The sequence below is a fragment of the Tetranychus urticae genome, chromosome 1 (genome assembly GCF_039701765.1).
Source record: "Tetranychus urticae isolate SD_2017Ah chromosome 1, NJAU_TeUrti_SD_1.0, whole genome shotgun sequence".
NCBI classification, from domain to species: Eukaryota; Metazoa; Arthropoda; class Arachnida; order Trombidiformes; family Tetranychidae; genus Tetranychus; species Tetranychus urticae.
Window position 1 is genome coordinate 31,782,894 of NC_142958.1, and position 13,867 is coordinate 31,796,760.

Sequence of the window (13,867 nt, forward strand, 5' to 3'; positions counted from 1 at the left end):
CATAACCTCTTCTTTCATCATCATCATCATCATCATCCTTTATATTAAGCAAAATTCAAACCTGTTTCAAGTTAGTTAAAAATTGTGGATAAGTCGTTTACCGTGTGTTGTCCAAGCAACAGGTCTGACTTTGAACAACCATCATTTTTCATGATGAACAACATTCTGATGCTCATCTTCATATTCATGATAATTTGTAATATATGTAAATAGATAATTCAATAGATAAAATAGTTTAAGAATCAACATTCAATAATTGCAACCGAACTGTCAAAGCAACATTTAAGTTTTCATCATTGCTTGTTTACATCAATACTTGAATATCAACTGTTTAATTTGATGGTCTCTTTTGACAATTTAATGCTAAATAATTTGTTTTCAATTATTTGCATTCAATGTTGGTACCAAATCAGAATTGGGTTAAAACCTTCGACAATCATTTATTTCCCAAACGATCTATCGATTGCCTTTTCCCAGCAAATTGATTCTAATGTTGATCTATTTGATTTGAACGCAATGCGATCGCAGATATTTTTTCAATTGATAATGAATGATTGAGCTTTGCTAAACTGAAAGTTAACCAGGAAGAGCAATAAAATAGAGTAAATAATAAACAGAATAACTATCAAATTTGATTCCAAATGATTTGATTGACATTTTGATCTATTTTTCTGGAAAAATGTTTACAAAGCATTTTACAAATACAAAGTAATGTTGGAATAGGATTGCAGACTTAAACGAAAAATGAAACAACAGCAACCTCTAAATTAATGATCAATGAAACAAGACAATAATCAACTTGTTTTATAAGCAAGTTGAGAGTCATTTATTGATTGAACTGAACAAAATGAAAGCCTTTTAACTTGACAGTTTATGAACTTGCAATTTCCAGCCATTCGAAGCCATTCAACATTACAATCAGATGATAATGTAATTTTTGGATCATTAATAGATTCAATAACACATTTGAATGATGTAAACATGAGACAATACAAAAGAGTTATAAATTGCTACTGATACCGGGTAAACGTTGATGACCATTCTTGAATAGCCATTTAACTTCAATAAACATGGTGAAAGTTTTTTAATTTTTACCTTAAAAACAGGTTCTACAAGTGAAACATGATGATGGCGATGATGATGAGTATGATGATGATGAAAGATGGATGAAAAGACCAGTTGACTCTTCATTTCTCATGAATGAAGTTTGTAAGCAAACCTAAGTTTATTGAACTTTTTATTAATTTGTGAAGCTTCTCTTCAAAACTCACATGATAATTTCATATCCATTTTTTGTTTTACAAATGTTCATTATTCAAACAACATTATTATTACTACGATTATAATTATATCCAATTGTATCTATTGTTTATAATAAATAACTGTTAAGCTGAGCACTAAATTATGGACTCAAACTGTTCATTTAAACGCCTATGATCTTGAAAGTTAAATACAAAAGACTCATTTGTTGATCCAATAAAATGGCAGAAACATTGAACTATGCATTTACATTTAATTTAAATCTGATCATGTTGATGAATGTAATGAATTAGCAATTTTTTTATTGTTTGACAGTTAAGCTTTCATTTATTCACTTTGATCATCAAAAGTTGAGTAAATTATAATATAAAACTAGGAAAAATATTTATATAACTATTTGATAAATAAGTAAGGATGATCCTTATTGATTATTAACACCAGTTATTTGATAAAATTTGAAACTTTAACATTAACATTGGATTATCACAACCGAGTCCCCATGAAATTGAACTGACACTCATTCTATTATCAGTGGCTGTTCTGGAGCGAATCATTTTTTCATAGGAACTTCATGTATATTTGGTTAATAGAAATGTAAAACAGCAAATTTCAATTCAACATTCTGATGAATTAGGTGATATTACCGGGAATATAACATTGAATCAGTTTAATATATCGATTCAATTTTCGATATATCGAAGTCTTTTTAAGTTTAAATTATATTCTTGTTTTGCCATCTCTCATCCATTTTCACAATTAACGCTTTTGTATTTTTTGTGTAAATTTTTACTTAATTCAAAAAATACGTTTAGCTTTAATTTTTAACTTTCACTTTGTCTTTATTATCAGGCTTGAGATACCGCCAGTTAATCCAATTGATCACTTGTTTTGACTTTGCTGCTAAGCCGACGCCAAAAGGAACTGGAACTTCTAGACTGAAAGTCTTAAGACTGAATAAAAGGCTATTCCAAGAAATGCTAGGATATTCATGTGATTGGACCGAGTTAATAAGTCAATTTTAGTTTGAAAATTATTTATTGTCTTACCTCAGGCTATTTGCTTTTAAGTACTAATAGTCTTGGACTTGCTGAAAATTTTGTGTTTTGTATTCAAAAGCAAATCGATTTGTATTGACAACATTATCACCGATGTGGCCCACTAATGCTCAGCATTTGCCTGTTATTTTAAAAGGCAAAACTCATGATCTAAGATGGCCATTCAAATATTCTGTCCATCAAAAACACTCGCTATATTGTGACAGTTTCCGAATGCCTTGGATAATGGATCAACCAAAAGCTGTTCTGGACACTTGAATCTTATATCCTTGACATGTTGTCTCCTTACATCCTTCGCTTCCTGAAAAGGCGATCATATCGGAAGTAAACTCGATAAAGGAGATAAATCAATTATTTACAAGGAATTGAACAGTCAGGAATGGATTCTGATATTACTGAAAACAAAGATTCTTCTAGATGACCGAAAGCAGTAACTGCAAATCGTGTACATAATTTGAGACACAATTTTATTATATAAATGGTGAATTGTAAGAGGACAACAAACTTATTGAACTATTTAATACATATGTTCATTGCACATTTAATAGTTAATCATATAAGAAGAAGAAAATAAGACGCATTAGAGTTTAATTGGTTTAAGGAAACGGAAATATCATTGATTATTATGATTAGACATTAATGGATTGAATCTGGTTTAAATGGTTAAAACCTTTGTTGACTGTGAGTTGAAAAATGACAGAGAAAACAATCCCTTTCAAGGCCACTGAATTTCAGGTCATTTTTTGTTTTCTTACCCTCGTCATCTTAGATCATCTGGGATCGTCTTTGATCATCATCATAATCATCTTCATAATCAATTCTCTTCCTTATCATTTCTTAATCAGCATCTTCTTTTCATCATCACTTAAACTATTCACCCTCCCAATCATTTGATATAATTTACAGTTTTCCTGTCATGTTAATAATGAGAATCATCATTGGCAATCAATTTTACCATTTTCTTGTTATAAAGGTTGATTAAAGACATTGTCACTATGAAATGTTTAATGATGATTAGTGGCCTTAAGATGGCGACAACAATGAGACAATTTTCTGTTATAATTTAATTGCTGTTCGTTTATCCTCACACTCAACAATGAACTAATATTTACTGTCTCTGTGTTTCTTCCTTTCTCATATTGAACGTCGACACCCAATCGATGAACACTGCTGTTCAGTGTTAATCTGCAAAACCAAAATCAATAAGAAACGGAATAATTGTTTCTATCCTTTATGCTCACTCAACTATCATTAGAATCAGCAAATTTATTCTTATTATGATCTTCAATAGGATTCCAAGAAACTGGTCGTCTTAAACGTTGATGTTGATTCAGCACTTGATTTGCTTGAGTACAATATGGTTGCTCTTGTCGTCGCTGTTGCTGTTGCTGATGTCGATTTTGTTGACTTAATTCTTCAGCTGACAGCCTAGGTGTAGATATTTCATAAGTTGAATCAAATTTACTATAATCAACTCGATATATACCCGATTGCATTCGAAAGTCAATCAACCTTTCAAATCTTCGACCCCAATCGATCTCTTCTGGTAGGTATGAAGTTCGTGCCTCTATTGTTTGTCCAGTTGATTCAACAGTCCCTCTTAACATGGCCACAATCTCGAAGTGTCCGTTAGCCAGTGCTTCGGGTCCCATTGAGTAAAAAGGTGAAGTCTCATCAATAACATGATATATGGTTGCTGGCCAAACAAGAAAAACTGAAGTCCCACAAGAATCAAATGAAACTTTCAATGATTCATGATAGTAGGGTAAGATTTCGCCCTCTGGAGATATCTTTTTAGATATTAACAAGGCCGAAACAGAGGCACCAATAATGTAGGATCGGGCACGAACATCACCAACACGAAATACAAGGCACAGAGAGCCATCGCGAACGTTGACAACTGCATGGCGACTAAAGATCAATGTTTGTGATCTTTTCTTTGGTCGGGAAAGCTTGGCAAATACAAAGCCAACTACAAAACATTCAATCATTACACCAAAAATAGATTGAAAGCACATGAAAAATATTCCTTCAACGCAATTTTCATGAGGATACCTGTTTCCAAAACCAATAGTGTGTTGGGATTCAAAGGAGAAGAGGAAAGCTGTTATAAATGAGTTTACTCCAATAACACAGCGTTCATGAGGCACATCGTCACCTAGGTCATCATGAAAATAGGCAACAATGTACCAAATAGAGGCAAAAAGAAGCCACGAAAGGACAAATCCAAGGGTAAATACAAGTAGATTGTAACGCCAGCGAAGATCAACCATTGTGGTAAATGTATCTTGAAGATAACGTTGAGATCGCTTCTCAATGTGTTCCTTGCACAGATTGATTCCACCATTTTTCAGGACAATTCGTTGACGGTGACGTTTCGGTGTTGAAGAACTGAAAAGCTTCCGGAAAAATTTGTTAGAATGGTGATGAGATAATTCTTGAGGGTTAGGTGAATATTGAGTGTGATTTAAATGATGATAATATGGATGGTGGTCACTTGAATTGGAAACAAGGAAGGAAGAAGTCGATTGCGATTGTAATGGTGACTGTGGTTGGTGACTTGATAAGGATAATGATGGTGTTAATGATGGTGGAGTTGTTGGCAATAAAGTCTCGAGCAATGTTGCGGTTGGTGGTGTTGATAGAGGGATAAAACCTTTTGGATAACCATTGGGTGGTTGAGAGGTTATAGTTGTAGTTGCTAGTATTGATGGTGTTGAGGACAAAGGTGATTTAGCATCGATTATACTTTCATCAATTTCATAGTCAACTTCTGATCTAATGAGCGAAGCGTCAGATGAATTTTTGACAAAGTCTTTTGTTGCCTTTGAATCACTCATTTTAACTTTTTGTTGCGTTTACTCTTCACACAATTATCAAAAAAATGATATTACAGCTGCTAGACAAAAATAAGGAATTGGTTAATTGATAGCATCAAGGATTTTTGGGTAAAAGAGTCGAAAAAATTGACTTGATACAAAAAATGGTTTGTACCTTTGGGTTGGTTTTTTATTTAGCTGGGTTTAGGTTTGGGTTTTTTGGTTATCTTGATGATGTAAGCTGGTCATTAGTATGTTTAACAAAATATTAAACGCATAGACAAAACTTTGACTCAAAGGTAATCAGATAAGGTTTTGAACTGGTGACGAACAAGTTGGTAAAATATTTTTTCAAATTTGGATGCAAAAAAGACGTTGCTTTGTAACGGATGTTGAATCAATGTTTTGTTAAGAAAAATTGTTATCGTTATGATCAATTGTTAACTAAATAGGAGCAAACAAGTTGATTGTTGGTAAATTACAATGAAATGAGTTAACTTGTTGATTAACAATTGAATGAGACAAGGAAGATGAAAGAGATGAAATAGGCGAAAGAGAGACAAAATACAAAGATGAAAAATATAAAAAAATGGGTAAAAGGAAGAAACCAGATTCTAAGTATTTATCAAATTGTGAACTGATGGTGATGAAAAAAGGATGATCAAGATGATGTAATTTATTTTAGTTCTGGTTAACAGAAAAATTATCAATCCAATTGAACATCCAATTTAAATTGACTGAGACAGTTTTATGAAAAAATATTTATCTGCTTATTAAAAGGTAAATGTTGATCATCAATTAAAATTTAAGAGATTCACTTCTAACCTCCTTTAATTACAATTCAATGAAATGTTTTTGGTAAACAAATCACATCAACCACACTTGGAATGACAAAACATGATCGCACCGAAATTAGGTTAAGATTTTATTCAAAAATTTCACCAATTTTGCACTCTAAATGTTTATTGAAAAATGAACAGTCGATGCTAATAAATTGATAATAAATCGAGAAGAACCCTTGCATTCATGATAAACGCTGATTCGGTTTTTATAATGCATTGGATAATTTGTTCAGAATTTATAATCAACCTATTCAATCCTTGTTAATGAAGAGATTTAGGATTCTCATTGCGACTCAGGGAAAAGTGAGGAATGATTAAGTAAACATTGCATGTAATAATAATTAGAATGGCAGAAATAGTGAAACAAAAATTGCGAAAAGATAACAATGTAACATTTAACGATGAAGTTAATTATGGTGATGAGAAGTCAGAGTATTTAATTCTGTCAGTCAAATATACATATTGTATGCAAGAAGAGTCCGATTCAGGGGTCGACTGTGTGAGATGAGACTTTTACCGAATTTTATTTCCAGATCTTATACCGCAATAAAACTTGCTAGACCAATTGGACGATTACTGTTGGTTTCATTACTTAACTCGGAACAGTTTTTGACCATAACCTTAGCCCAGATTCATTAATCTAAATAAAAATAATAAAGACTTAGAGTCAGTGCTAATTGTCATTATTCATGTGATAGTGAATGTATGATAATGTAATGGATCATTAATAAATTGAATAACACATTTGAATGATGTAAACATGAGACAATACAAAAGAGTTATAAATTGCTACTGATACCGGGTAAACGTTGATGACCATTCTTGAATAGCCATTTAACTTCAATAAACATGGTGAAAGTTTTTTAATTTTTACCTTAAAAACAGGTTCTACAAGTGAAACATGATGATGGCGATGATGATGAGTATGATGATGATGATGATGATGATGATGAAAGATGGATGAAAAGACCAGTTGACTCTTCATTTCTCATGAATGAAGTTTGTAAGCAAACCTAAGTTTATTGAACTTTTTATTAATTTGTGAAGCTTCTCTTCAAAACTCACATGATAATTTCATATCCATTTTTTTATTTTACAAATGTTCATTATTCAAACAACATTATTATTACTACGATTATAATTATATCCAATTGTATCTATTGTTTATAATAAATAACTGTTAAGCTGAGCACTAAATTATGGACTCAAACTGTTCATTTAAACGCCTATGATCTTGAAAGTTAAATACAAAAGACTCATTTGTTGATCTAATAAAATGGCAGAAACATTGAACTATGCATTTACATTTAATTTAAATCTGATCATGTTGATGAATGTAACGAATTAGCAATTTTTTATTGTTTGATAGTTAAGCTTTCATTTATTCACTTTGCTTATCAAAAGTTGAGTAAATTATAATATAAAACTAGGAAAAATATTTATATAATTATTTGATAAATAAGTAAGGATAATCCTTATTGATTATTAACACTAATTATTTGATTGATCCAACCAATAAAATTTGAAACTTTAACATAAACCCCTGGAACATTGGATCTACCACAACCGAATCCCCATGAAACTAAACCGGTAAGCTCGTAGAAACCATCAACTTCACAAACCAAAGGTCCACCTCCGTCGCCCTAAACATTCAAGATTAATAACAATCATTGGTAATTTCTTGAATTAATCAAAACTATCAGACATCAATCAGCAATTAAAACTTACCTGGCAGGCATCATTCCCTTGTTCACCACCAGCACAGAAGCTACTTGTTGGAAGGATAAATGTCTTCTCTGTAACAGCTTGAATCTTGGTTGCACATTCTTGATCATCCACAACTGGTACTTCGGCCTCTCTTATTTTAAGAGCAATTGGTCCAGCTAAAAATAGAAAACTCGAATTAGTGAAATGAAACAACAATAGTTTAAATTAAATTCAAACATTACTGAGAAAAACAAACCTTCTTCTCGATAACCGTAACCAGTAACAGTACATCGTTGACCTGGCTTACGATTTGATCCTCTGGCAGGCAAACACACCAAACATATTGAATCATTTATCTGAACTGGTGTTTCAATTTTAAGAAGCGCAATATCATTATCCAAAGTTACTCCATTATGGTTATGGTGGATATAAGTAGTGCTAACTCGTTGTGTTTGAGCTGATTTACTTTTGATTTGTGCCGATAGATCATAATCACCAACTCTAACATAGATCGATTCACCATTACGAACCAAACTAGGGAAATAAAAATGAGACAGTTGATTAGGAATATCGAGTTATGGGAAAAAAGAAAACTTACTTGGTAATGCAATGAGCTGCAGTTAATATCCATTGGGATCCAATCAAAGCTCCGCCACAGATATACTGATTATCGGCATTAATTAGAGCAACATGCCAACACCATTCACCAGGCAAAGCGTCACTCCCACCGACAATGCGTGGTGACTCTCGACGCTGAGTACCTTTAACGCCACAAGAGTATGGTGTAGCTTGTCTTGGTGGAACTAATTTGAGATGGAAAATTTAAAATTGTATCAAAAATTAGAAAATATTAAAAGGACATTTAGTGCAAATCAAAAGTGAACATTGAACAAATTGAAACGTTTTTTTATAAACTTTCTCGGTTTATGAATGTCAAAGTAAACATTTAAACACTTTCGAACGGATTGATCCATGAAAAGTTCAAGTTGGTTTAAACAATGAAAATCTTGAATAGCTTCTTCATCCAGAATACAATTGTTGAAACGTTTTCTATTCAATTTTATGTGTTATCAATGATTACTAATTTTTGTCAAATGATAACGAATGTGTTAAATGTTGCCTTTTAACAGGATTTAATGCTTTTGATGGCGAATTTGTTTGTCCGTAAAAATGAAATGAAAGAGAAACGTTGATGAAAAGGTGAAAAGATTTACTCGCTCGAGATGATCTAATGAAAAATTAAGATCCGGATCAAAACAAAAATAGCTTTCAATTTAGTTGCATTAAATGTCAATGTCAGGCTTAAAAATATGATGAATCCTAATTGGGTCATTAATTTAAAGTGATATTACTTTCGCATATAGCGATGCCTATTAACTTACGTTTTATTGGAGGTAAAATTACTGTTGGACTTGTAGATGAGCTTGCTTCATCAAGAGATGATGAATTTGTCTTTGAAGGAATCGATGGTTTCCAAACACCGTTATTAGCCTTGATGTTTGCCTCGTAAGTTTGAATATCATTTAAAGCCGCACAACAAATTTGCCCCTGTTTAGCGCAAAAGAATTTAGGATAAATGGCATTCCCACCGAAACATGTGAAGCGAAAAATGGGTGCAATACAAGGACCAGGACAGAATGGAACACCTCCAGGAAAACCTGAACTAGGATTAGATGACTGTGATGGTGAACTTTCCGGTAACGGAATAACTTCCATTTCAGCAGGACTTGTTTCTGAAACAGGAGGTTCAGGTTGAACAGATGATGAACTAGGAAATCCAGAAGTATCCACATCTTCAGGGTTAGACGGTGCAGAGGAAGGAATAGGACCTGGCATAGGTTGTTTCGGGGGTGGCATTGGTTGGGGAGGGGAAAGTGATGGAGCTGGTGATGGAATTTGGGGTTTACGATTCGGTATGAAGAGGGCAAAGTTGATTGGTGGTGGACGTGATTGAGGTGGAGGATAGCCTACTGGTGGTCTAAGACCTTGGTTCAGTGGGATGTTTGGCCTTTGGAATAACTGAATGTTAGGTGGTCCTGAGAGACCTGGTGGAGGTGGACCGTGAGGGTAATTGTTCATGGGTGGGTGTGCAGGAATACGTAGAGGACCTGGAGAAAGGCCATTGAATAAGGGAGGTGGACGTTCATTGATGGGACGATCGTCTTGGAAATGGCAACAAATGGTTCCTGACATACAATTAGATGTTTTCAACACTAATTCAGATGGACGCGTACAAACTCCACTCAGAAAAGTTGGAATACATGTTCCTGAACATTCAGGGATTGGAGATGGGGTTGTTGCCACTTCTCGGTTGATACAACAGGTACCCCCATTGGCGCATACTTTACTAGAATCTGATTCATCGCAAAGTAAACTAAATAAGGGACTAACACAGGTTCCATCACATGTATTCTCGTCTGAAGTTGGTGAATCTTGATTTTTTACGGATTCTGAGACATTGACTGCAGCTGATCCTAAGCTGCTTTCGGTCGATGTCGTCGAACCCTGCGTTGTTGTTATAGACTCAGTTGTAGATAAGTTTGATAAATTAGAGTTAGATGTTGATCCATCAAAAAGAGCCGCTGCTGAAGTAGAGACTGTTGACGGTGTAGATGAAGTTGGTACTGTTGACACAGATGTATGAAGAGGAGATATTGATGATGGCAATGGAGGTGACTTGACAATTGTAGAAGAGATTGGATATTGAGATAATGATGAGTTACGATTAGGAATAAATGCCGTCGTCAAATTGTTTGAATCCTTTTCCGATTGAAGGCAGCATGCTTCCAAATGATTATCACAGATCCCGCTCAGGGAAATATTACTACAATAGCGAACAAATCGAGCTTGAACACAAACACCAGGACATCTAGAATTGATTCGCTCGGTTGTTGTTGTGGACGGAGTTGTGGTTGATAATGGGAATGAAGTTTGCCTGGTTGGAAGGCTGAAAAGAGGATATGATTCAGTCACAGAAACAGGTAAACTAGAGGTAAACCAAGGTCGATCACTAGGATAAGGCGAGGATGAGGATGAGTAAAATAATGATGGGGGTGAAGAGTTGTATGCTTGAATTGTTACTGATTGTGGAGTTGGTGATTGTGAGGATGTTGGATAGGAAGATGTAGATGAAGGTGATTGAGTAGATGATGTTAAATTGTTGCCGTTAATGTCAAAAGGTGGTGAAGTCTCAACGGCTGTTCCATAGCTTGAATCATTCGGAACACAACATCTTAGAAAAGGTTCACCACAACTAACTTCCTCCAAGACATGATCACATAAAATTGATGTTATTGCGTGAACACATTCCCCTGGACATGTTGGATTTTTACCAGTCTGTGTTAAAGCACTCCAAAGATCTGTATAAGAAATTAGATGGCAAACAATTGAATTAAAATGTCAAATAGTTGGGTCAATTAATTGGCAAGGGGAATGAGAGCGGATAAATTACTGTTTAAGAAGACTTAAAACTTGATTCGATCTTGCAGCAAAGACCGGAAAAGATTGAAACAGATAATAAAGTGCAGCAGTTAAAACCAGTTCGTAGATATTTTTGGATGATAATTTTATATATATTTTTATGAGCAAATTGACAATGAAATTGGGATTAAAGGTTAAGGTCAAGTATGAATCAAATAAGTGGAATCAAAGATGTTATGACTATTGTGTTAAAGGTAGGAATACAGTTGTATTATTGATAGATGACAGAGATAAATCATTACAATATAAATGGCTTTCTATTCAATTTCAGGTAACAATGGATAGGAACTAAAGTATAATGGACACTCTTGGATCAGATGAGAGGATGACAAGTGAGGAAAGAATAGCGTAAATAACTAATTACCTGAAAAAATACTAGTGTCACCAGTTGATGGTGCTGGGGATGAAGCTTGTCTAACTGAACGGCTTAAAAGGTTTGAATGTGACTCAGTCTCATAAGCGGGTGTACTAGATGTAAGTAGGGATCGATCACTGGGATATGATGAAGATGAGTTGAATAGTGATGTAAATGATGAATTATTTTGTGCTTTAAAAGATGATTGAGATGATTTAGATGGTCCTTGAATAAGTGACCTTTTCATTGGCTTGGCCATGGATTCGGGAATACCATTGGTGCCAAAGAGTGGAGACATTTTAATTCCATTACTTGAAATATTCACAGCACAACAACGTAAAGTTTGTTCGCCACAGTTAACTTCTTCTAATACGTGATCACATGCATATCGTGCTTTAAAAATGTGAACACATTCCCCTGGGCAGTTTGGATGCTTGGCAGATAATGTTAAAGAGCTCCAAATATCTATCAAAAAGATGAAATAAATTATGATTAAAAATCTAATTCAATAAGATAGAGTCATTCAATGCTTGAAAAGAAGAGATTATCAAAACCAAAGCAAGATAGGGTAGGAAACTTGATTCGATCTTGCAGAAATGAATACCGGAAAAGATTGCACAGATGATAAAGGACACAAGTTAAAACCAGTTCGTAGCTATTTCTGGATGATAATATTGTATCTTTTCAAACATTGACAATGAAATTGAAATCAAAGGTTAGGTAAAAAGTCAATATAAGGAATTGTGATGGCTAAAAGCTAAAAGTATAACAAAAGAAAAGCTATTTCTATTGATAGGTAACAAAGAGGAAAAACTAGAATAAAAAACAACACTAAAATGGAGATTCATTAAATGTATATTTAGTTCAATGGAGATGGACAGTGAATTAAGACAGTAAACGGAATAATTACCTGATAAAAAACTAGCATCATCACCAGATGATGGTTTATTTGCCGTAGAGATGAGAGTGGGCGAAAAAAGAAAGATGTAACACAAAACATCTAAAATAATTGTAAAGTCCATCTTGTTTTGAGGCAGTAAATTGAAATAACTTGATCAAAATCACTATCAAGATTGCAAAAAAATTGATTTCACTTTGTTGGTTCCAAATAAATCATGACCAATCTTTGTTTTGGATTCCTTGGCTGTCAAGATGAGTTTATTAACTTCTTTTTCTTTTCAACTCTGGTCATCGTCACTTTCACTGTTGATTCTGGGAAGAAAAAAAGGATTACAGTTGACTATTGCTTCTTTGAACGGGTTTACTAAGTTTCTCTTTCTCTCTCTTTCTCACCATTTACCTGTTCAACTTTCAACTATAAAGATTTAGCGGTAAAAAAAGTAAACTTGAACTCGCTTGCAAGAGAGAAGAGATTCTTTTATGAGTGAGAAGGATGAGAGCGTGAAAGAAATAATGGAAAGATTTGTGGCTTTTCTTTTCAGATAATCTTATATTTAAAAGGTTACGCTGTGATTAATTTAGAAATTAACTTTTGATTAATCAATGCGTTTGACTGAACCATGACTCGCCTGAACCCAAAACTTTACTGGTAACTCACCAGTGGCAAGTTTGAGCTCAAACCCTTTTCTACATATGCGTAAACCTTAGCGGGAAATATGAGGCAAATATTTGGGTAAGATTTTGTTTCTTCTTTAGGTTATTGTTTTTGTAAATACTGGTTAATCAGGTGAAAAATAAATGACAATCAATTGATACACATTGAAAAGCTAATTAACTAAAACAATTTCATAGACAGTAAACACAAAGTGAAGTAAAACATTACAACCAGAAAGATGTTACCAGAAGCTTTATTTTCTGGTTAAGTTTCAACCAATATCTTTTGGGTAACTTTGTTGTCACTCTGTTAACTCTCTGGTAACTGGAGTTTATATCATCGATAACCAGAATTTTTGAATAGCAAATTGATTAATCTAACACTTTCACAGTCGCTTGGATTTTGTGGTGATCAATAACAATATATTTAATTTCTTACCAGAAATTGGGTTTCTCTCTCAACGAATCGAAACTATTTTCTTATGTTGATTTCCTTATGGTTGACAAAAAGATGAACAAGACAAACGAAAAACTATAATAACTGAACAAATTGAATAATATTGGTTATTATTATAATTTTATGATTGAGATGACGATTATCGTGGTGGATGATGTTAATGATAAGAGAGAAATTAATTTACAAGTTCAACAAACTCACAGTTAGATATGTTTATATGAGAAACATGATGTGAAAGAAATTTTCAAACCAAATGGAGTACATAGAGTGGTAAAGGTAAGGTTGACTCTCGTTAGTTTTTCCGTTTACTTATCTTTCTCTCTTCCGCTCTCTCACTC

The 13,867-nt window shown here is 33.6% G+C and overlaps 1 protein-coding gene and 1 pseudogene across 3 annotated transcripts; both read right to left on the bottom strand.

The window, feature by feature from the left end:
* Window positions 1–2,761: 2,761 nt before the first annotated feature.
* On the bottom strand, window positions 2,762–5,596 carry LOC107362122 (G protein-activated inward rectifier potassium channel 3 pseudogene; annotated as a pseudogene). Its single transcript, XR_016197733.1, has 2 exons — window positions 5,310–5,596; window positions 2,762–5,211 (listed from the first exon to the last, which is right to left on the bottom strand). The product of XR_016197733.1 is annotated as a G protein-activated inward rectifier potassium channel 3 pseudogene (transcript).
* A 1,652-nt stretch (window positions 5,597–7,248) lies between these two features.
* Window positions 7,249–13,820, bottom strand: mas (trypsin-like serine protease domain-containing protein masquerade). Of its 2 annotated transcripts, XM_025160702.2 has the most exons (9): window positions 13,731–13,820; window positions 13,512–13,613; window positions 12,429–12,730; window positions 11,528–11,983; window positions 9,066–11,042; window positions 8,282–8,486; window positions 7,940–8,217; window positions 7,705–7,859; window positions 7,249–7,619 (listed from the first exon to the last, which is right to left on the bottom strand). In XM_025160702.2, exons 3-9 carry the CDS (start codon window positions 12,538–12,540, stop codon window positions 7,452–7,454), a joined length of 3,351 nt encoding a protein of 1,116 aa, XP_025016470.2. In that variant the 5' UTR covers window positions 12,541–12,730; window positions 13,512–13,613; window positions 13,731–13,820; the 3' UTR covers window positions 7,249–7,451. The 2 variants fall into 2 exon arrangements, with proteins under 2 accessions (XP_025016470.2, XP_089121999.1); XM_089265873.1 differs by having other exon boundaries at window positions 13,512–13,801.
* Window positions 13,821–13,867: the final 47 nt, after the last annotated feature.